Source organism: Pseudorca crassidens, chromosome 15 (assembly GCF_039906515.1).
Source record: "Pseudorca crassidens isolate mPseCra1 chromosome 15, mPseCra1.hap1, whole genome shotgun sequence".
In the NCBI taxonomy this organism is placed as follows: domain Eukaryota; kingdom Metazoa; phylum Chordata; class Mammalia; order Artiodactyla; family Delphinidae; genus Pseudorca; species Pseudorca crassidens.
This window is the reverse complement of record NC_090310.1, coordinates 73892941-73914866: the sequence shown is the minus strand read 5'-3', so window position 1 is coordinate 73914866 and position 21926 is coordinate 73892941. Positions and strand designations below refer to the sequence as shown.

At 43.2% G+C, this 21926-nt stretch overlaps 1 protein-coding gene across 2 annotated transcripts; it reads right to left on the bottom strand.

Moving 5' to 3' along the window:
* Positions 1-1854: 1854 nt before the first annotated feature.
* Positions 1855-19904, bottom strand: YWHAB (tyrosine 3-monooxygenase/tryptophan 5-monooxygenase activation protein beta). Of its 2 annotated transcripts, none has more exons than XM_067708244.1 (6): positions 19720-19904; positions 6708-7010; positions 4421-4544; positions 3412-3575; positions 2296-2391; positions 1855-1997 (listed from the first exon to the last, which is right to left on the bottom strand). In XM_067708244.1, the coding sequence occupies exons 2-6, from the start codon at positions 7005-7007 to the stop codon at positions 1941-1943; spliced, it is 741 nt and encodes a 246-aa protein (XP_067564345.1). In that variant the 5' UTR covers positions 7008-7010; positions 19720-19904; the 3' UTR covers positions 1855-1940. The 2 variants fall into 2 exon arrangements, with proteins under 2 accessions (XP_067564345.1, XP_067564346.1); XM_067708245.1 differs by lacking the exon at positions 19720-19904 and adding an exon at positions 19230-19388.
* Positions 19905-21926: the final 2022 nt, after the last annotated feature.

The window sequence follows — 21926 nt, the reverse complement described above, 5'->3', positions numbered from 1 at the left end:
CAGGCGGCGCCACACATCAATGCACAGGGCAACTAACTGATAAAATTTTTTATTTCACTTTTGAGTTTTTACACTTTTCCTGATTATTCCGTGTAAGGTGGAAACTAGAACTGTTTAAAAGACATACACAAATCGAGTACATCAATAACCGGGTTTTTTTCTTTTTTGCTATACTATTTTCACAACCACAGGTGTGCTTGCTAGGCAATATAACCATCACAGAAGCAAACGTGAGGCAGAATACTGGTGAGGAAAAACAAAGCAAGAGAGAGCTACCAGATATACAGACAGGCTCGTTCCACATTCACTACTGCGTTTTCAAGCGCCAAGTATTAACTGCACATTTTTGTTCAGCTAGAAAGGAGAGGGATTTTTTTTTCTTTTTTTTCCTTTTGGTTTGTTTGAAATCAGTGCATGAATGTTTCTCATTTCAGCAGATGGACAAACAGATGGACACTACGGCTATGGGGAATGTTCAGGGGAGGGGGGGGATACTGTGAGACTGGTAGGCCTGGCTATTCCCAACTCTCCCCATCGCAATGTTCATGCAACTTCCCTGCATTACAGGGTCTTGTTGAAACGTGTCTGTGAACTTGACAGGATGGGTACACTTGGGAGAGCTGGTGACAGGTGCTAACAAGCATCATCAGGGCTGGCTGCAATGTAAGGAGAAACCATGGATAGTTAAAAATACTTTTTTGAGTCAGATCTTGGTGTGACTGAAGAGCAACCACCGTTCTGAGAACTGGAAGAAGACAGAGCTGAGATGCGGGAAGCTCTTTTCAACTCTCTGAAGCAAGGCTGGCTCACCGAAGTGCTCATCAACATCCCTCACCCCCTCCAGGTCCCCTGTCCCTGCTCATCTAGTACTAAACAGTGAGCAAAAGGCAAAGAGAAAGAGAATGCACAAAGAAAACAATGTAAGGAAGCCGAAGGACAGAAATTGAGAGAGAGAAGAGAAAACCAAAGTCAATAGTCAAAAAGGACAGTGGGAAAGAATGTTTAGATTTCAAAATTTTAAAGCCCCGAGCCAGGAAGAACCTAAAGACTGAGTACTTACTCCTCAAGTGAAAGGCAATCTCTGCAGAACATTATTCTTAAAGATGTTACCCAGGAAACAGATAAGGCCATTCATAAGATACACGGCTTTTTTTTTTTTCCTTCTTGAGCTCGTGGTTACAGGGAAAACAGATTCCACTATGGAAGCACAAGTTGCCAATCAGTAACATGCTGCTGTAGGAAAAGGGCTGGAATCACGTGTGGCCTGTGAGCACTGGACCTCTGCATGGTGTCCTAAGCCAGGTATCTGCCACCAAGAATGTTAATTTCTGGCTTCGACTGTCCTCAGAGGAAGACACTGTGGCCATCCGCAGTCATGAACCTTTGAGTGGCAACAGCCCCAACGGGTCAAGTGTCTACAAGCCCTGAACAGAACAGGCAGAATCACTGTGAATTACCATGAAACTCGAATGCCAAACTAGAGGTGTCTCACTCCAAGTCCCAGTGTCACAATATAATCTCTATAACTTTCTGTACAACTTTACAATGGAACTGTGTTTCACTGACTGTTTTGAATTGAATTAAACTTTCCAAAAAGTTACACATAATTCAGGTCTATTTTGTTTTCTACCAGTAAGAGTTCTGCTAAATTACAAAACCCCATAATCACAGTGTTCAGTTTTTTTTAAAAAATTAAACACACAGTAATCCTGTCAATGTTCATCAAAATCAAAACTTCAGAATGCCGTGGCATTTATGTGACCAATCTGAGTTTTAGATACAAATACCAGCTGCTTATCCCATGGACCATTTTTGCTAGGCTGAGGCTGTGAAAAACTGAAAGTCGACGTACGATTCTTTTTTTTTTTTTTTTATCGCACAAAGGGATATACGTGGAGGGTACAGAGTGACACTGAAGAGATCACAAAGCACAACAGACATTAGTTCTCTCCCTCCCCAGCATCTCCTTCATCTCCCTGGTTTTCCGACGTCCACAGCTGCAAAAGAAAAAAAGAGCTATAAACAAAGTAGGGCTACTAAAAGCTTCCTCAGGGAGGTGGCCCAGTGTGTATCATCTCATCTCATTCAACTGTTTAAAATTCTTCCTATATTACTGCAGACAGTGATGGCAAAGGTCAAAACTTCAGTAGGCACTTATAATCAATTAAAAAACTTAACTACACTTACAGGGTACAAATCCCCTCTTGAGTCTTAGGCAAGAGTGAATTACGAGGTAGAGGAATGGGAATAAGCTATAAGCCCTCCAGAAGCACTCATGGAATCAGCAGTACTTACAGTGAGATTGTCCCTAAGCAACTGCATGATCAGGGTGCTGTCTTTGTAAGACTCTTCATTCAGTGTGTCCAATTCAGCAATCGCTTCATCAAATGCCTAAAACAAAGAGCCTTCAGCAAAGAAGTCACAGGTTCCTTGGAACTAGTTTAGCCCAATGTTTTTCTGCTAACAAGTGACTATCATTTCTCTTTCTGTACAGTACTTTGGGGGAACCTAGGTCATTGTTACCTTGTTTGCTAGTTATGTCAGCAAACACATGATGCTGGTTTACCAAGCGTCAACCAAAAATGACAAAAATTCCTAGATATGACCTTTACCTATTAAGTCAACAGGTATTACTGTTAACCCAGCACACTCATTCTAAGCAAACTCACATGATTTTTCAATTACCAAAGACGTTTCTAGTAATCTGCCCTTTTTCTTTAAGCTGAAACTCAAAAGGTCTGGATACAAGGGATAAATGGAGAACAGAAGTTCACACCACTAAATCTGATTCAATTAAGCGATGGAACTTTGAGCATTCATTTCACACATTTTTACCAACTAAAAAATTTTAAAAGAGTGTGCATATTGAAAGACTACAAAAATATGTAGAAAAGGCAGCTGGGTTACCAAAAGAAGACAGGAGGTAATTCAGTTAACAAAGAAAACAAGATATGATTTCCTTCCTTTACAAGCCATAACCTCCAATCTTGGTACAAGGATGACAATGTACAATACAGTGGAGGCCTACAGTCCAAAGCGTGACAAAAACAACAAACTACCTTCTCCCTGGATTGTCCACAACCACCCCCAGCCCCAAAAGAGTAATCAAACAACACAAACAAAAATCAGCAGAAGGCACTGAAAAGTCAAGCAGCAATAGGTGTGTATTTATTCCATAAAAGATATATACTCCACCCCCAGAAAAATCTTCACAAAAGTCCAAGAAAATGAGTTATGTTCAGGTAATTAAAAAAAGGTACCAAAAAGCACAAGCAGTTTTACTATGATCAGAAACCACAGAGGGCACAACAATGTAAAACAACTATACCCCAATAAAAAATAAATAAATTTAAATTAAAAAAAAAATTCTGCCAAAAAAAAAAAAGAGAAACCACAGAGGGTCTTTCTCACCGTTTTTGCCAGGCTGCAAGCCTTTTCAGGAGAGTTTAGAATCTCATAGTAAAAGACGGAGAAGTTAAGCGCCAGGCCCAGTCGAATTGGGTGTGTAGGCTGCATTTCTTTCTTACTAATTTCAAATGCTTCCTGGTAAGCCTGCTGGGAGTTTGACACAGTGGCTATAAGAAAGATAAAAAATATGAAATGTTGGGTCTTTCACAGATTGCATCATATGCTGGATCCACTATCAAATTATTTTACCAAACTGGGCTGGAGCACATGCGCTATCAAACGAGGGTCAGTGTCTCTACCATTCGATTAACAATCCTTTGTTAAATGTGTACTCTAATCCAAGTACCATATTAAATGCTTTGAGGAAAAACAAAGACCATGATGACAAAGTCTACAAAAGCAGTTAGGAAATACAGAAATAACCCTGAACAAGATAGAACATGGAAAACAATGAGCTCTGATGGAAAAATCATGGACTTCAGAGTCAGACTCAAAGCTGGAATCCCCAACTCTTATTCATTAAGAGTGTGGTCTGGACTAAGTGAAAACCTCTGTGAGCCTTGGTTTCCTTACCAGAAAAAAAGGACAGACTCCCACCTACACTCCTAGCGTTGTGTGAGGGATAAATGAGACACACAGGAGGCACTTAATAAGGCATAGTTATAATTGTCACCATTACACTAATGCATGTATATGACAAGAGAAATGCATCTCTATTTACTATGATGGTTTCGTTCTACCAAACATTTTGAAGTTTCATCTCTAAAAGAGAGCTACCAAATAATTCTTAAAATAAAGACCTCTTTAAATGCACTACTGCACCACACTTTTAATGCCCCCCATACGTGCCCCTTAGATACATTTGTCAACTCCCATGACCCTGTTTAACACTGGTCAGCACAATGCTGTGGTCCTTTAAATTCTGACTACAAACAAAGCAAAAACTTCAAATTATTATGAAGACTGGCTCCATTATTGGTCAAATTTCTTAAAAAAAAAAAAAGTTACTTACTTTGTTTATTGTCTCCAGATGCCACCTCAGAAAGATATCTAAAATAATCGCCTTTCATTTTCAAGTAGAACACCTTACTTTCTGGTTGTGTAGCATTGGGAATAAGGTATTTGTCCAACAGCTCCTAAAAAGTGATTCACATTCTGTTAAGAATCTGGAAATATTACTTACAAGATGTTAAAACTATGTTTGAGATTCAAGATACACACTACCACTTCTAAATAAATTTTTTGGAAGATTGAAAAAAATCATAATTTTCATCCAAAGGTTTTAAATAGTTTTTAGCCCAGGTCATAACAGATGCCAGTATTTGTCTATTAAAAATCACTTTGACCGTCCATAAGGGGTTGATTAAAGTATAGCCATACAATGGAATGCTACATAGGCATTTGGAAAGGTTCTCCAAAAGAAGTCTGGGGTGGGGGGTCGGGGAGGAAGCAGATAATAAAAACCATGTGACTCCTATTTTAATATTAAAATAGATATGTGTACATGCACGGAAATACCTAAGGGAAAAGTCTGGAAGAATATTTATCAAGATGTTAATAATGGTTCTCTAGGTGGTAGAATTAGAAGTGATTTTTTATTTTCTTATTTATACTCTTCTGCCCTGCGCTTTTTTTAAAAAAAACATGAACTTGTATTAATTCTGTAATTAGAGAAATAAAAAAACTTTCCATTTTGGGAGAAAAAAACGTGATAATAGGGCAAACCTGCCAAGAACTAAGTTTCGAATTGATCGGACCTGGGTAGAAATCCCTCCTCTGCTGCTTACTATCTGTATGACCCTGGACAAATGACCTAATCGCCCTGAGCCTCAGTTTCTTCAGCTACACACAGGGAAGCATTAGCCACCTCCCAGCGTACTTATGAGGATAAATGAGCCAGTGTTCACAAAGTGCTTAACACGCTGCCTGGCACGCAGTAAGCACTCCAAAAGTAGCTAATACTATTATTAATAATAAATTCCTTTAAACATTTATGCTTACAACAAAAGCAGTTCTGAAGGAGTCCAAGCTTCGTATACAGAGCAATATTTTCGAAGAGTTGTTTTAGAATGTGGCATCCTGAAAAACTGGTTAAGAGGCAGTAAGTACCATGCTTTTCTTCACATTCTTTCAGATGCTCATAAAAGCTGGTCTACAGTTCAGGAATTAGGGAACTTTCTTGCCTTTGGAATGCATGCCATACTTCATCTGAATACCAGATGTACCTAACATTCAGGAATTAGTGCACCGTTAACAAACCCCCAAATTACCAACAGGCAACAAATTTAGCCATGACACTCTTACACCACGACTCTAACAAAAAGAGCAGCTCAATGCAAAAGCTTAGTTGTAAGGGGATTTAATCAATAAAAGTGAGAAGATGCAGGGGGCAGTAGTCGTTTTAATATTCCTTGCAGACAGACAGGGTGTAACTCCTTATGGGTTAGGGATGAGTACTGCCTGGAGGCTGACAAGCTTTGTACTGGTTTTCAAAAGAAAGGTGTCAAGGGCAGTAACTCGGAGAGGCAGCCAGCAGGGGAGGAGGTAGATCCACAAGTGTGAATTCCTTTTCCCTTCAAAGCAGCCCTCACTGTTCATTTTTACCTGATTTCACCTGGAAGAAAAAGAAAGTTCCCAGTGGGCTCAGGATGTGAGGGAAAGACAATATGATCATGATTTGCTCTAGGATATGCACCCCTCCCATCCAACCCCAGATTGTGGCTCAAGGGAAAGCAGTTAGGAATCAGTCGTCTGACTAAGGCTTATATAAAACACCAGAGAGGAGAAACCCCAAACCACTTCTGATCTGCCTTCGGAATGCAGGCCCGAACTGATGGACACGGCTACCTTTCAGACAAAACCTGGACTCCACGCTGTGCAGGGACTGGGGAGGGGCTAAAAGGCAGGTCGGCTTTCTGCTCCTCTCTCCCCTACTGGAGATGGCACTGCCATCAGACTAATACAGAGAATGGCCTCTCTGTGGCTGCATCTATCAAAAATCCTGCCTCTCTGGCCTCAACTTCTAAAGAAAAGATGGCGGGATGCTGACCAAATGTACCTGTTTTTCAGAGGTCTTTGGAAGGGAGAGGAAAATACTCCATAAGAGACGAGCAACCTCTGATCAGGTAAGAGGTAAGAAAAAAATCACATCGTATGCTTAAAACTTAGCTGCAAATGGTTTGCAGCTTCCCAGTGTATTCAGACACCTTTCTCTCATGAGCTGTTTGAGAGTTCGCATTCGTACATGAAATGAATACTATTAGAAATCGTTGTTTAGAACAGGAACACCGGCCTCTTACCAGAACATCGTTGCAGATGTCCTGCAGCTCTGCCTCGATCTTCTCACGATACTCTTTGCCCATCTGCTGCTTCTTCTCATTCCTCTCTGTTTTCTGTTCGATGCTGGAGATGACACGCCAGGAAGAACGACGGGCACCGACCACATTCTTGTAGGCAACAGACAGCAGGTTTCTCTCCTCGTTGGAGAGCTCGTGCCCCTGCTCTGTGACTGCCTTCATGGCCGCAGCCATGTCATCGTAGCGCTCCGCCTGCTCGGCGAGTTTGGCTTTCTGTACCAGCTCACTTTTATCCATGGTCATTCCCTAGAACAAGAGCAAGAGAAAGAGAGAGAAAGCGAATGTCAGGCTTCGGGGTCCAGGAAATGCACGCATGAATCTTCTTCCAACCCATCTGGAAGGAAACATACCTAAATGGAAAGCATCTACTTCCAAATGCCCTCAGTAATATCGAGCATGAACGCCTGCAGGGTTAGGTACTTTGCTATCGTCTTTTTTACTATTTTGATCAATTTTCCCAACAGTCCTACAGGGCAGATATGTTCACAACAATCCTGCCCCCTTCTATGAGGTGAAGAAATGGAGGTTCAGAGGAGGCAAGTGGTGTGCCCAGGGCTAGGAGGTGGTAGAGAGCCAGAACTCAAACTCAAGTCTGTCTCTCGAGTTGTTTTCTTCCACTTTCCTAATCTGCCTCCTCAAAGCACAGAGACGGCTTAATTCTTTAGAATCTTATGTTGAATATATGTCCTTTTCTTCTTTCAAGAATTATCTGGTTTTGCTGTTTTTCCCCAAAGTATGTGGAAAAACACCTGAAGTGGGACGACTGTTTCAATCAATATTAAAGGAAAAGGTATGACTTTCAGTGTTATATTTGGCAGTGCCCATGAAGCAGCAGGTACCTAAAAAACAGGAGCCATTTTTATCACATCTTCTGCAGCGCACTAAATTTGTTACAAGGACACACTGTCCACGAGAGCATAGACTTGAGGCAGGCAGATTTGGCTCTACCTAGCACCAGCTCTGCTACTTACAAGTGGCATGACCTTGGTCAAATCACTCAGCCTCCGAGAGCTTCCGTTTCCTAACTGGAGAATAAGAATATTCCCAACTCTCCAAGGGCCACTGTGAGGCGCAAATGACCTCATCTATGTGAAGGCACTGTGAAAAGTCTAGACGTTATATACAAATATCAAGCACTAACTCTGTACGTGGTACAGGTTGCAGGAGATATGGGTGTATTCACCAAGATGCACAGCAACAGAAATGCAAACCATAATTGAGTTTGCACAAGTTTTCCTGAAATAGACAAAAGTCTTAGTGATTGCACTTTATCATTTTATCAAACCCTCTATACACCAATCAGTGAATACCTCTTAAATAACTCACCTCATCTTAGTCAATTCCCCACTATAATAATCACCATAATAGAGTGCAATAATTTTTGGATAACACGTAGCTAAAAAATTATTTATTAACCAATAAGAGTTAGTTTTATGTACTGTTGGTTTGAATTTCAATTGTACATCCACCTGTGCCACAGTGTAAAAGTACACTAATATCTTAAGGTGTAAAAAGATAAAATACTACTTTAAAGAGTGGTAAGAATATCAATATTTTTAAAACAAATTCTCTTATCACTTTATACATTGTATCACAATTTAAGACTGTGGGGGAAAAAAAAAAAGACTGTGGCTTTGCCTCAAGTCATTTCTGTATTTTCAAGGGAGAAATTCTACAGACAGGGCCCTACCACAAAAAAAAGTTTTATTAGATGGAGTACGATTTTAAGATACACCCTAAATCTAGACAATTCAGAAAGAGTTGGTTCTCTAGTTCAGAACTGCGAGTTTTCTTCCCACAACTTATTATCTAAATCATATTCAGAGCTGTGTCCTATGTAAGGCTCGCTGATTCTAACCTTACACTCTGAAGCAGATCTCACCTTGATCCGTCTGACTTCACCCACATCACCAGAATGAGACTACAACAGAGATAATAATCCATCCACTCTCCTACATTTCCCAGCAACCCTTCTGCACTTCGGAGGGGTCATACAGTTAGTTCTGTCCAATGAAACATAAGCATAAATGACGCTACTTCCAGGTGTTGAAACTGCACAAAACCACGTGAGGCCCTCTTCTCTCACAGCAGCCATGGGATCTAGATGGTGCTGTCACAAAACAGCAGTTTCTGTAGCCTGAGTCCGTGAGTGACCATGCAGTACAGAGACCCCTGCAGGCCCGCACTGGACGTGCAATGTGAAGCCACTGAGATGTGGGGGCTGCTAGTTACCACACACAACACAACCCAGTCCTACTCTAATACAAAGTCATCGCAAATACACTATTCATCCTCTTAAAATTATATACTTCCTCCATACGTCTTTCTCAATCGTAACATCTTTCTGATCAGGATACTATCTCCATCTTTAAACAACCCTACTTTATGATCCCTAAAAGTGAGAGGCAGAGGGAAGCCAACTTTCAACGAACTTTAGAAGTTTTCCAGTTTGCAGACTAATTCAGAGTTAGAAGTCACCTAGTGGCCCACTCCAAAGTACAGAAACAGCACCTGTGCAACTCTACCCAGGAAAGATTCCAATTAATAAAAGTCCTGGTCAAAGCCAATTCAACGCTAAGCTATCCCTGCAGTATTACAAAAGAGTAATAGAGAAATGCAATTAGCACTGCCTAAGGGATGCCATGAAACTCTTTGGCTCTACCAGGCCCCTCAACTAAGGTCCCTCAACCCCCCGACTTCTCTTCCCAAACATTAAAAGTTAAATCATCTCTCTCCCAAGAATCCTGACGACTCCTTGGGAACTCCCAAATGTACACGCCCTATTTCTCAAAATAAAATGTGGCCTTTCTCGTTTGGGGCCAACTATTTCAGGCTTCTTTGGGATCACTGCAAAAGCTCTTGGAGACTGAGAACCGTGATGATATGGTAAAACTGAACGCATGCCTTAAAGAATGCAGTCATCTATTTAAACAACTCTAAACACACACACACACCCAACAACTCACAACAAACAGAATCCATAGCTAAATGTCCTGATGCCTACTGCTTACATAACTTTTGACTTATATAACATGGATTTTGAAGCAGCTAGACCAATTTCAACAGGAAATGGGTTACACAACACCCAGCGTTTGGAGGAAGGCAGCAGACAAGGGAGAAATGAAATTGTTCCTATTTCTACATCCCTAATAAACCTCCCATCCATCATCTTTCCCTAGTCCCACTGCTTTCAGCCTCTCGTTACCTTTAACCTTCACATCTGCTCTCAGACCCATTTTAAAGTTCTGATCAAGTCACGTCCTGCTCAAAATCCTTTACAGTCCCTACTACTGACAGGAGAGTCAGATTTCCTCCCCTGTCAGTGAAGGTTTTCCAAGCTATCTCCCCAGGCTTCTCTCAAAATGGTTTTCTTACACGTGCTTCTCCGTCTCTGTGTCTGTGCTCACCAAGCCATCCCTCTGCCTGGAATGTCCTTTCCCGTTTATTCTGCATATAAAATTCTTCAGAGCACGGCTCAGATAGCATCCCCTCTATGAAACCTTTCTTAGGCCGCTTAACCTAAGCTGTCTAATCAGACAGCCACTGGCCACATGTTAAAACAGAAACGTCTCGGATATACGGAGTTAATTTTTTTGTCGGGGGGGGGGCCCACACTGCGCAGCTTGCGGGATTCTAGCTCCCCAACCAGGGATCAAACCTGGGCCACGCGGTGAAAGCGCCGCATCCCAACGACTGGACCGCCAGGAAAATCCCTGGAGTTAAATTTTTTTAATTACGAAAATTGATTTCATCCTTTCCCCCCATTTTTAAAATGCAGTTACCAGATAATTTTAAATTATGTGGGACTCACATCCTGTGTCTATTGGACAGCACTGCTCTGAGCTGAAAATATTCTCACAGAGCACTGCATCTATACTTCTCTTAATGTCTCAGCACATTTCTTCAGCACTACAATTATCTGTCTGTATCGCATACGCCCCTTCCCACACCATCAACTCCTTTAGGGCACGCCCTCCGCAGCACCTCGCACAGAACTGGCATGAACAAATTCTCGCTGAATGAGCGAGCAGATCCTAAAGCTACAAATTTGGTAGAGTTCTGTCTCTTCTCAAATAATTCAAAGCACCTATTCTTCACAAGCACATTACGTCCTCATTACATCCGTACCTCACTCCATGTATCTCTGCATCTGATTTCAAAATTACCCTTAGTCATACCCAGACTCTTACTCAGCAACTTCGGATGACTCTCTTTTGGCTACTCCACCCAATCTAAACTCTTACCTGGCTTGCCAAGTCCTTCATAATTCGGCTCCTCTGTATGTATTAGGCTTTCGCATCCACTGTTCTCCAACATGTACCTTTCTTGCAGGCTGGACATCACCGAATACCCTTAATCATCATGCTTAAACCTGTCTGAAATTACTTCAGTAGTTCCCTTCATCTAGAAAGCCCCCCGTTTACTCCCTGCCTATGTAAACTCTATCCATCCGTCTAGGGCTAGAAAGCCTTCCTTGAATATCCCAGCCCCCACTGATCTACCCTGCCCACGAATCCAAACACACTCGTAGCCTCTTACACAGTCCAGGCTTCTCTAGGCCTCTGTTCTATATGTTCTATGGTCCAAGTAATGAGTGGTATACCACTTACAAAGAGTGTTACATGTTATGTCCCCAAAGGAAAGCTTCACATTCATTTCTCATCTAATGCCTAAAACTTTGCCAAGTATAAAACTAATACTCAAGTAAGTATCTGTGAATTTTTTCAGCAGGTCATTACTGGGAGGCTACCTGTATGTGGTGTGGCAAGAGGCCTGTGTGTAAGCGCAGAGGCTGCCACTACACAGCCGTGTGAGCTCGGTCGATCTCAGTCTTCCAACCTCTGAAGTGGAGGCAACAGCAGCTACCTCAGGAGAGGTGCTCTGAAGATGAGGTGCAGGGAATCAAAGGATGATAAATGTGGAAATCTTTTTTAAAAAGTGCATAGTGCACAACAAATTGGAAGTACTGTTATTCCTCTCATAGTACCTACACATCACTGTTTTAGCCCATAAATGTGAGCTTGGAATTAAGAAAAAAAGAAGACAACCCATGAGAAGGAAAAACAAGTCTAATCTTGCACAGGAAGCGAATATGTTACGATGTAATATTCCTGATAAGACTCCACCCCTCAACGTCCTGAAGAATGGACACACTTGTTAACTGTAACACTTTCTTTTATAAATTTATTTATTTATTTTTGGCTGCACTGGGTCTTCCTTGCTGCGCGGGCTTTCTCTAGTTGCAGCGAGCGGGGGCTACTCTTCATTGCGGTGCGCGGGCTTCTCATTGCGGTGGCTTCTCGTTACGGAGCACGGGCTCTAGGCGCGCGGGCTTCAGCAGTTGTGGCTCGCAGGCTCTAGGCACGCAGGCTCAGAAGTTGTGTCGCACGGGCTTAGCTGCTCCGCGGCATGTGGGATCTTCTCGGACCAGGGCTCGAACCTGTGTCCCCTACATTGGCAGGCTGATTCTTAACCATGGCGCCACCAGGGAAGTCCCAACTGTAACACTTTCATTCATTAGTTCCTGATTTCATTAAGAGGTGCCAAGTAGTGATGGTTTATAATCAGGGCCTACTTTTCTCCTGAGACTTTTGAACTGAGGACCCACCAAGAAAAACACTAGCAAGAGGGCCTTCATTTGCTCCTAAAAAGCCTTAAAAGGCTACAGTCTCTTCATCAGGCTTGGCACTAACGGTACAGAGTCAAAATACCAGAGGGGACAAATGTATGAGAGGCCACAAGAGGTCTAACCCTGCGGTAGACCAAGAGATTTCCCAGATCAGGAAGATGCTGACATGCTCTCAAGCACAGGCGTCTATCTCTCAGTCACTGCAGGCAGCACTTCAGAGGACTGGGGAGCATTTGCTGATTAAACCGGCAACTGCTTAGTGGAGAATGGGAAACCGTCTAAATATCCAACAGCGGAGTGGCTGAAAAGACACAGCTGGCACAAGATTACATGGCCGTCAAAAGAAGGGATTTAATGTCTTAGAAAGATCTGTTACAGAGGTATGGAGTGGCGGGAGCTGCACAACAGTCTTCCATTTTTGTAAAATATCCCCTAAAGAATGTTATGAGGAATAATTCTAAAGCTGCCCATGAAATAACAGGATTTCCCTCAAGTAAATGAAACCCTAAGTCAGACAGTGAATGCTAAAACAAAAGTATATATGAACGAACCTAGCCCCTCTATCTCAACCCTTTGCTTGAGGGATATTTTTCTAGCCCAGGACAGAATCCTGAGAGGTCATTTCCCAGTGGCCAGAAGGAGATATCCAAGGATAAGAAGGGACAAAAATTAAAATAAAAATGACTATCCACTGCTAATCCATATTTAAAAAAGCACTGCAAAGGACCTTAGGAAATGTGGCCTTGAGAAGTATTAACTTTCAGCTATGTTTTGTTTTCAAGGAAAAGAACATGCTCAATTCTAAAATACTGAGCTTTAATTGAGTTTAATAATTTGCTAGAAATTTAAAACGAGGATTCCATTATCAGGTGTCAGGATTACTGAAGCTCCGACATGAAACCCATATGACTGGGACCTGTTTTTAGGAAAGCCCTACATACAACAAATCTGGGCTTCTAAAGAGAAATTAGGTAATTTTTAAAATAATGTCTCCAAATCTCTGTTTCCTCAAATGTTAAAAGGAAACATTAATAGCTATCAAATAAGATGATACACATAAAATGCCTAGACAGTACTGGTCAAAGTAAAGGCTTAATAAATAGGCATATATTCTCACTCTTAAGCTACATCACAAAAATACAATGTACATAATTTAATGTGTGTTGAAATAACTGCAAATGGAAAAACTACCAGTATTTCCAAGAACTCTCGTTTGGAGTTCAGAATAGCACGGGCCTCCCCTCAGAGAGCTGAAACTCTCAGGGTAGGAACATGAGAAGGGAGGGCAGACATACTTAAAGATTAGAAAGCTTCCCCTTGAAGAAGCAACCAGGTAGAATTCAAAGGAGGAGGTTTAGTTTCAAAGGGGCTGGGTCCTGACTGGTTTTATGGGTTGGAGGGGTTCTGTGTAGGACAGAAAATGGGGGCTCCAGGAAGGGACAGGAAATACAGATGTATGAATAAAGTGCATGTATGTTTTTTTAGATGAAAAAGAAATCACAGGCCAAAGTAGATGAGGAACTGAGAAGAGTTAAGAATCTGGAGAGAGGAAACTGACAGGAGCACCTTAAAAATCTAGGCTAAGGGTGGGAGGGAGGGAGACACAAGAGGGAGGAGATATGGGGATATATGTATATGTATAACTGATTCACTGTGTTATAAAGCAGGAACTAACACACCATTGTAAAGCAATTGTACTCCAATAAAGATATTAAAAAAAGAAAAATCTAGGCTAAAAAGTTCCACGGGGTAAGGAACTGACAGTAAATCCTGAAGAGCATTCACGGACAGACCGCCCCAGACACAGCACCGTCAAGTCAAAGTTACAGTCCTGGAGTTACTCTGCTGAAGGAAAAGCAGATGCCAAACTACTGTGGGAGGGACTGAGAGAGTCAGTGGGGCCAGGTGTCTGGTGGGTGTTACCACGAAAAAATGAAGTACTCCTGGCTCTCAAAGAATTTTAATACTCAGTGAAAAACACCGCTCTAAAAACGGGTCTGTGTGCCATTCTACACACAAAATTCAGAGTCCTTTAATAAATTTAATTCTATTCACATGCTTGCAGGCTCTTTGTTAGAAAATGAAACACAGCATGTCTAAAATACAAAGGCAATAGCTCTGATATCCTGCCAACACTGAATTGTGGAGGGAAACATCACTTCTGCTTCAAAATCCCTTCCTTCTTTCATATCAATTGTTGAATATCATTGTTAATTATGTCCAATTAGCCAGAATTAAACCTGAAACAATGGAGGTGTGAAGTGATATGCCCAAGCTCATACAATGTGAATCAATAGCAGACATGACAATAAATTGACCTCTTGGCTTGAAGTGATCAATGGAACAGAATAAAAAATTAAAATATGCTAATTCTGATTCATAAGGATAATCCAATTGGTCAACCTTGTGAATAAGTTCAAAGGCTTTGGGCCCACCAACATAATGGAACCCAGTCCAATTTACCAGTACTACACACCAACTCCATAGATTACCTGATCTCTTGCGCATCTCAGTTTTCTCATGCATTAAAATAGGCAAATCTACCTAAGAGGGTTCTCGTAAGGAGTAAAATAGATCACGATGCAAAACATTTAGCACAGTCTCTGCACACTGTAAGCACTAAAATGGCAGCTACAGTACATTCCACACAGAAGTCTACAAACGGTCAGCCAGTGAAGGGACGCTTACTACACACCTCATTTCTTTTCAATCCAGATGGCTTTCCCCGAGACGTTTAAAAGGAAGGCACATGTTAACTTACATATGCCTATTTCTAAAGTAGCACTGGTCAGAATTTAGTGTAAATGTCTTTGCTGGCTCCCGCACTGGACTGTGAGCTTGAGGCAGGAACCCAAACTTCTGTCTCTGGGCACCCAACATGTGGCACAATGCCTGCCACACTGAATGTGAAGCTACCTGATCAGCTGATGCAGCTTTTTAAAGTGAACAAGGCCGCTATTTCCTATGTGGACAGAGGTAAGCAGACCACTTCTGACCCATAAAATACAGACTATATTTAAACTGTCTTAGACTACTCTTTGAAAAAAGCCATCTCAGCTCCAGTCAGGAGACAACACTATGCTCTCTGACCAATCGTTTCTCAGGTACCCATTGTTATATCTCTAGGTTCAAACTGAGTTTCAAAAAGCCCTTGAACTCCTCTATTTAAAAGTCCAACCAATTAGTTATACAAAAAGCCACACCAGCTTATTGGTTTAGTAAATAACAACAAAATACCCATCATTTACGGTCTGCCTAAATGTGCAAAAAGTTAGGGGTTTATATCAACTCCTTTAATCATAAGTATCCTAAGGGGCAGGTGTCATTGTCCCAATAACCTGTTACACAGGTATATTTGGTACACGCTCTTTCCTCTGTGCAGCACCGCCTCCTAAAGATCAATATGATTCTTAATGATTACTTAAGGAAAAGAGAGAATGAACACTTTTTTGAAGAACCATACAAAGTTATTAGAGTCAGGTTTGAGAATTAGACTTAATTTATCTAGCTTTAAAAATCAAAATAAAATTAGTTTAAAACAGCATATGTCAAAAACTCATCAGACTGTCAAACAAGCTTTAAGGTGAGCTTTGTGGGCAAACAATAACAATGGCCGGGGCTCATATCAACTTTATTGTCTCCTCCAATCTCTGCTCTGGTCAAGGCCATTCAGAAATAACTTTTATTGTTGGGTCTCTTAGGGAAAACAATGAAATAAACTAACCAGTACAGGAAAAAACTTACACAATAGAGGGCTGGCCAGATTATTTTTAAAGTCACCTTACTAACCTACAGTCTGCTGGAAATGCCTTGATCTGAAGGCCATCAATCAATTTCATCTCATTGTAAGTATCAGAAACATATAATTATGCTTATGTTAGAAGATCTTTTAGCAGAGAAAGCAGAAAGATGATTGGCTTTTAGCATACACATGACAAAACAGAAAGTACTTTCATCCATTTTTCCTCCCTAAATTAAGTAGTCCCTTTAGAAAAATCCCCTCAGAATCCAGCTCTGTTAGTTTCTCCATAATGACACAGAGAAGACTAGGATCTATTCATGTAGAGACCAAGATGGTTTTAAAGCTTAAAAATTGCTATTATACAACTAATTTCTTGCCTCCTAGCTAGTGTGAATTGCGGTCACCTGTCCTTAGAAAAATGTAGGAACCTAGGAACTTAAATTCCCTTTACAAGTAAATTTTAGTTCATTCTCTATGGTACCCTCATTTAAGGAAAACTGCTTAGTTTAATGCCACTGAAATAGTGGATAGCATAATAGGACATTTTAATTTAGAATTCTTTCTCTACTTACGTAGATATAGATACTTGGTCCTGACCAAATTCTACTAGAACCTAGGATTGGATAAATCAGTGTGCCACAAAGTAGCTGATGAATCTTCTCCCTAGTATGAAGCAAATACTAGAAAAACTGGGTTTTTCACAAGCTTGCTTCCTAATGCACACCAGCAGTATCCTCCCTGTATGCCAGAATAAATATACTACCGCCCCCCCAGAAACTACACTATATCTATTTCCAAAAATAGCTAAAATTCCTGTCCAAACACATTTACTTGAATAAGATACAGGTAAAGAAAAATTAACTACTAGATGGTATTCACATGAAGAATATACATGTGTTGTTCTACCACAAGCAGAAATCTATCATTAGAGCCAGACTGCCTGAGTTTGATTCCTGGCTCCAGCACTTACCCAGTGCTGGGTGTGTGTATGCCCCCAGGAAAATTATTTAACTTCTCTGTGCCTCAGTTTCCTCAACTGTAAAATGGGGCTAGCAGTACTTACCTATCATTGGCTGTTATGAAGGCTCAGTTAATATGTGTAAAGTGCTTAGAACAAAGCTTGGCACATACAAATGGGAGCTGTTATTATTACAGCTTGATGCTACCTCATCAGTTGATGAATAAATCATATGGAAGGACTTTGTATGTGCCTATGCTCTATAGCATATATGCATATGTCTTATGTATATATATATGCATATTCAGGAATGTAGTCAAGCAACATTTATTAAACATCTGGTATATCTCACACCCTTATTTTAATTATTGAGTTTGTCACAATAATACATCAAAGACTATTACCATTTGCACTGATCAGATGAGAAAATGGGCTCAGAAAGACTGAAGATGCTCTACACAAAACTGTTCCAGAAAAATGTATCGTTTTTTGAAAGCAACATGTATACAAAGTAGAATGCAACCAAGGGGGAAAAAAGCCCTTAACAGTGAACTCTGTGATGAAAACACAAAACCGAAAGCTTATATTTAACAATTTAGTCTGTAAAAAGGTCTCTTGACAACTCTGGAGACAGAGAAACCAGGAACCAGAGATTAAGCAGCACACTGAAGACCACATTACTATAAAATGCTGCAGGCAAGAGCGGAATCAAACTTATCTGACTCCAAGTCCAGTGCACTTTCTGCTTCTATATCCATAGCCAAATGGGTAAAATGCACTTTTTGCAGTGGCCCAAACCTCTGGAGACTCTGCCTCCAGAACTAGCATTAGGGGAATGTGCTCAGCCTGGTTTTGTGGAGGCTGCTTCCCTGATCCACAGAGCTCCGGTTCTAAAATGGCTCCAACGTAACACAAGCACGGCATGATGGGAAATGTACAGAAGATTATAGGGTAGGAGCTGTACTCCAGGGGCTGATAGGCCGTAAATATTTGCTACTGATGAAAGAGGAGATTCAACCTGGAAACCAGGTGTGTGGTCTAGGTCAGATCATCTCATTTCTCATAAGAACTTCATCTGTAACATGGGTGAATGGTTTCTCATCTCATTGAAAGGAGAGGCTTGGGAAATAATTCAGCAGTTGCTACTGGTTTATAAGCATTCCACTGTGAAGATCACCTGTAAAATTCTAACTTGAGTCCAATAAAAGTGACAGGTTTTACCCTCACCATGTGTGCTAAGGACACAGATCCTAGAAAAACGAGGGTTCCGGCAACTGATATATTCCTAAATAAGAAATGGGGTGCCCTAGAAGCAGTCAAGAAGGAAATGACTGAGCATCATTAACACATATAAATTTCTAACATGAAAAAGCAAAGAGCTGAGTACCCATGTGTCTAGTTCTATAAACTGCGTATGTGTGTGGTTTCATACGAACAATTGAGACAGAGTGAGAAATGCAGAAAATTTTTCATATTCTCCCAAGTGCTTCATCTTTCTGTTTTGGCTCCTGTGGCCGCCAGATTTTATATGTTCATAACAACATCTTGCCAGATTCTGTCTCTCACACAGGGCAAGCAAAATCAGAACCTGATACTGTGTAGCCTTACCAAAGGGAAAAGCAGTGACGACAAGGACAAGAGACAGGAATTTTTACAGAAAGGTTGGTGAACTGTCTTACCAATACTGCCACCTTTGAAAACCCCATTACACGTGAGTTCTCCATTTGCAGTAGACAAAGATGTACTCATCTTGTGCAGAAAAGGGGCCTAATCACTCCCACCCCTTCGCCACCACCAGGGAGGCCACCAGGAAAATTTCAGTCCTAAAAACGTGCTAACACACAGTATGGGGGAATTTGGGGCGAGGACACAAAAGACTCTGGCATTAAATGACGGTAAATACCGTGGGAAAATATTCCGATTCTCAGCTTCCGACATTTTTTTTCCTGGGGATCGCGCCTGACTCAATAATCAGTTCCAACAAATGCATTTTCTTGATTCAAACCTCAACCCTGTGCCTCCCAGGGAATCTCGGGTCCTGCCAGGCTCCCAAACCAGCGAACGATGATGAAATGGCTTTACTGCAAAGTGGGAGGGGGTTTTCCCTCTGCTCTCTCCCAAGGTTAAACCCCTTACCCATCCAGAGGGAGTCCAGCAGGGGCACTGGGGATCGAGAGCTCGCCCGCATTTGGTTACATTTTCATTTGTGGAAACCGGAAAGCGAGGAGCAGGGGTGACAGGGCTGAAAGGGTCGGTTCTGGCCGCTCAAGGCGCAGGGAGGGGTCGCGCGGGGATCGAAGCTGGGTAGTGAGGGAGGGTCGGGGGTCCGCGGCTCGATGTCCCTTCCAGCCCGGTACGGTGCCGCACCCCGCCCGCCGGGCGGGGACGCAGGCGGCGAGGGCGGCCCGGGCCTCTCCCAGAACGAAGGGCCCGGCCCCGGAAACAGGGAGGGGCCGCGGCGAGGCCGATCCCGCGTCGCAAGCGGCCGCACGGGGCCGAGGAGGCCGCGCGCCGCCGCCCCGAGGGCCCACCCGCGGGGTCGACCTCGTCGCCACCGCCGCCGGTGGTGGGGGAGCTTTGGGCTCGGGCCCCCGGGGGCCCCAGGCGGACACCGCGCCGCACTCACCGTGGGAGGACTGCAGGGGAGCAAAGACGCTTGCGAGCGGAGCGAAGGAGCGGTGACCGCTTCCTTCCCAAGCCCACTCCTCCGGCGGCGGCTGCAGTGGCGGCGGCGGCAGCAGCTACCCCGGCTCCGGAATCGGCGGCGGCGGCGGTGGTGGCGGCGGCGGCTCCACTTCCGCTCCGGTCACCACTTCCGCTCTGGTCCGAGCCCCGCCCCTGCACCGCCTCCTCATTGGGCCAGCGGCGCACGGGGTTGCCCCGGCCGCCCTAGAGGGGCGCCGACCGAGGGAGGAGGAAGGAGAGCTGAGAGCTGGGATGCTGCGGCCGGGGGAGGGCGGGGGTCAGGGCCGGGAGCAAGGAGGAGGCGGGCGTAGGGGGACGGAAATGGGGGCGGGGAGCGGAAAGAGAAGGTGGAAGGAGTGGAGGCGGAGCTGAGGGGGAATCTAGAAAGGGGACGTGTGGGAACGAGGGAGACTGGGCGAGGTTTGGGGTTCGGCGGGCCTGAGGCTTAGGCTTGGAACTCGCCTGGGTCATGCTCAGAGTCTCCGAGGTCATCGGTTCCCACCCCACCCAAAAAGTAATCTTCACGAGGTCGGAGGTTGAAGTCAGTCCCCTTTTGCTGTGTACTTTGGGAATACTGGATTTAGGGAAGGACAGACATTGCTCATCCCTAAATTTAAGCTTAGCCCTCCCTTCAGTCCTTCAAGGTACTGATCATTTCCTCCTTTTGTGGACTGAGGAGGCCAGGAATCGGACCGGCGAAGGCCTTTTCTTGGAAGCCTGTGTGTGTGATCTCTTAATTGAATACCCCTCCCCAGGATCTTAGAGGAAAGCTTAAGGAAAGGAACCAGGTCTCCACGGGCCCCCCCCCCACTCCTGTGACTGCTCTTCCCAAGGCAGTTTTTCAAAATGCCTCACCTCTACTCCTTCCCTTTCATTCATTCTTTTCAGCAGATATTTATTAAGCAGGCTTTATGTTTTTGTTTTTGTTTTTTTGGGGGGTACGCGGGCCTCTCACTGTTGTGGCCTCTCCCGTTGCGGAGCACAGGATCCGGACGCGCAGGCTCAGCGGCCATGGCTCACTGGCCTAGCTGCTCCGCGGCATGTGGGATCTTCCCAGACTGGGGCACGAACCCGTGTCCCCCACATCAGCAGGTGGACTCTCAACCACTGCGCCACCAGGGAAGCCCAGGCTTTATGTTTAGTCCTGGAGACACAAGACAGACAGGGCCCTGCTGTCTTGGAGTTTACAGCCTGGTAGGAGATAAAACAAAGTAAATGGCCTTTGTCAATTCTCCTTTACCTTTACTTAGCTTATTGATGACTTCTAACACATCACCCCAGCCTCAGTCCTGCTCCCATCAACTGCCAAAGTGATCTTTGAAAAACCCCATTCTGATTGTGTCCTTTTGCTTAAATCCTTTGGTGATTACTCAGACCTAGAAGACAATTGATAAGCTCCTTGAGTGCGACAATCAAGGTTCTCCAGAAGCTGCCCTTATCCTTCAACTTCTCCCTGCTAGTTATTCCCCAACACAAACCCCCAGTTCAACTGGATGATTCCTTATCCTCCCAGTATGCCAGCTTTCAGTCTTTCTAAATCTTTTGTGTTAGTGCCAACATTTTTTAAAGACTCAGAGATTTCTTTGTGAACAGAAATTTGCGGTCTGTGCCTTGTCTGGCAACACTGTGTCCACATTTCTGTGTGGCAATTGGTTGAAACCAAGGAACGGCTGCCCACTCTAGATCAGGTCTGGACTTGTCAAAGTGCCAGGGTCCCCTCCCCACGCCCCCCCCAGGCTGCTTTCTTCATTTACATTGTCTGTCATATAGGCATCTGTGCCAGTGACCCCTTATTACACCACCTTTTTTTTTTTTTAACATCTTTATTTGGGTATAATTGCTTTACAATGGTGTGTTAGTTTCTGCTTTATAACAAAGTGAATCAGTTATACATATACATATGTTCCCATATCTCTTCCCTCCTTCCCACCCTCCCTATACACCACCTTTTAACTTGAGCAAAATTGAAAGAGGGTGTTGGGTAATGTAAACAGCATGGATTTGACATCAAAACCATAGGATTTGGACCCAAGTGCAAAAACTTCCCCGTGGGAATCCATCTTTGGCAAACCAAAGATCCATAATCCAGAGACTGCTCAGGTCGAAGTAAACCTTAATGTAACATGACCTTAGGCCCCCATCTAATAA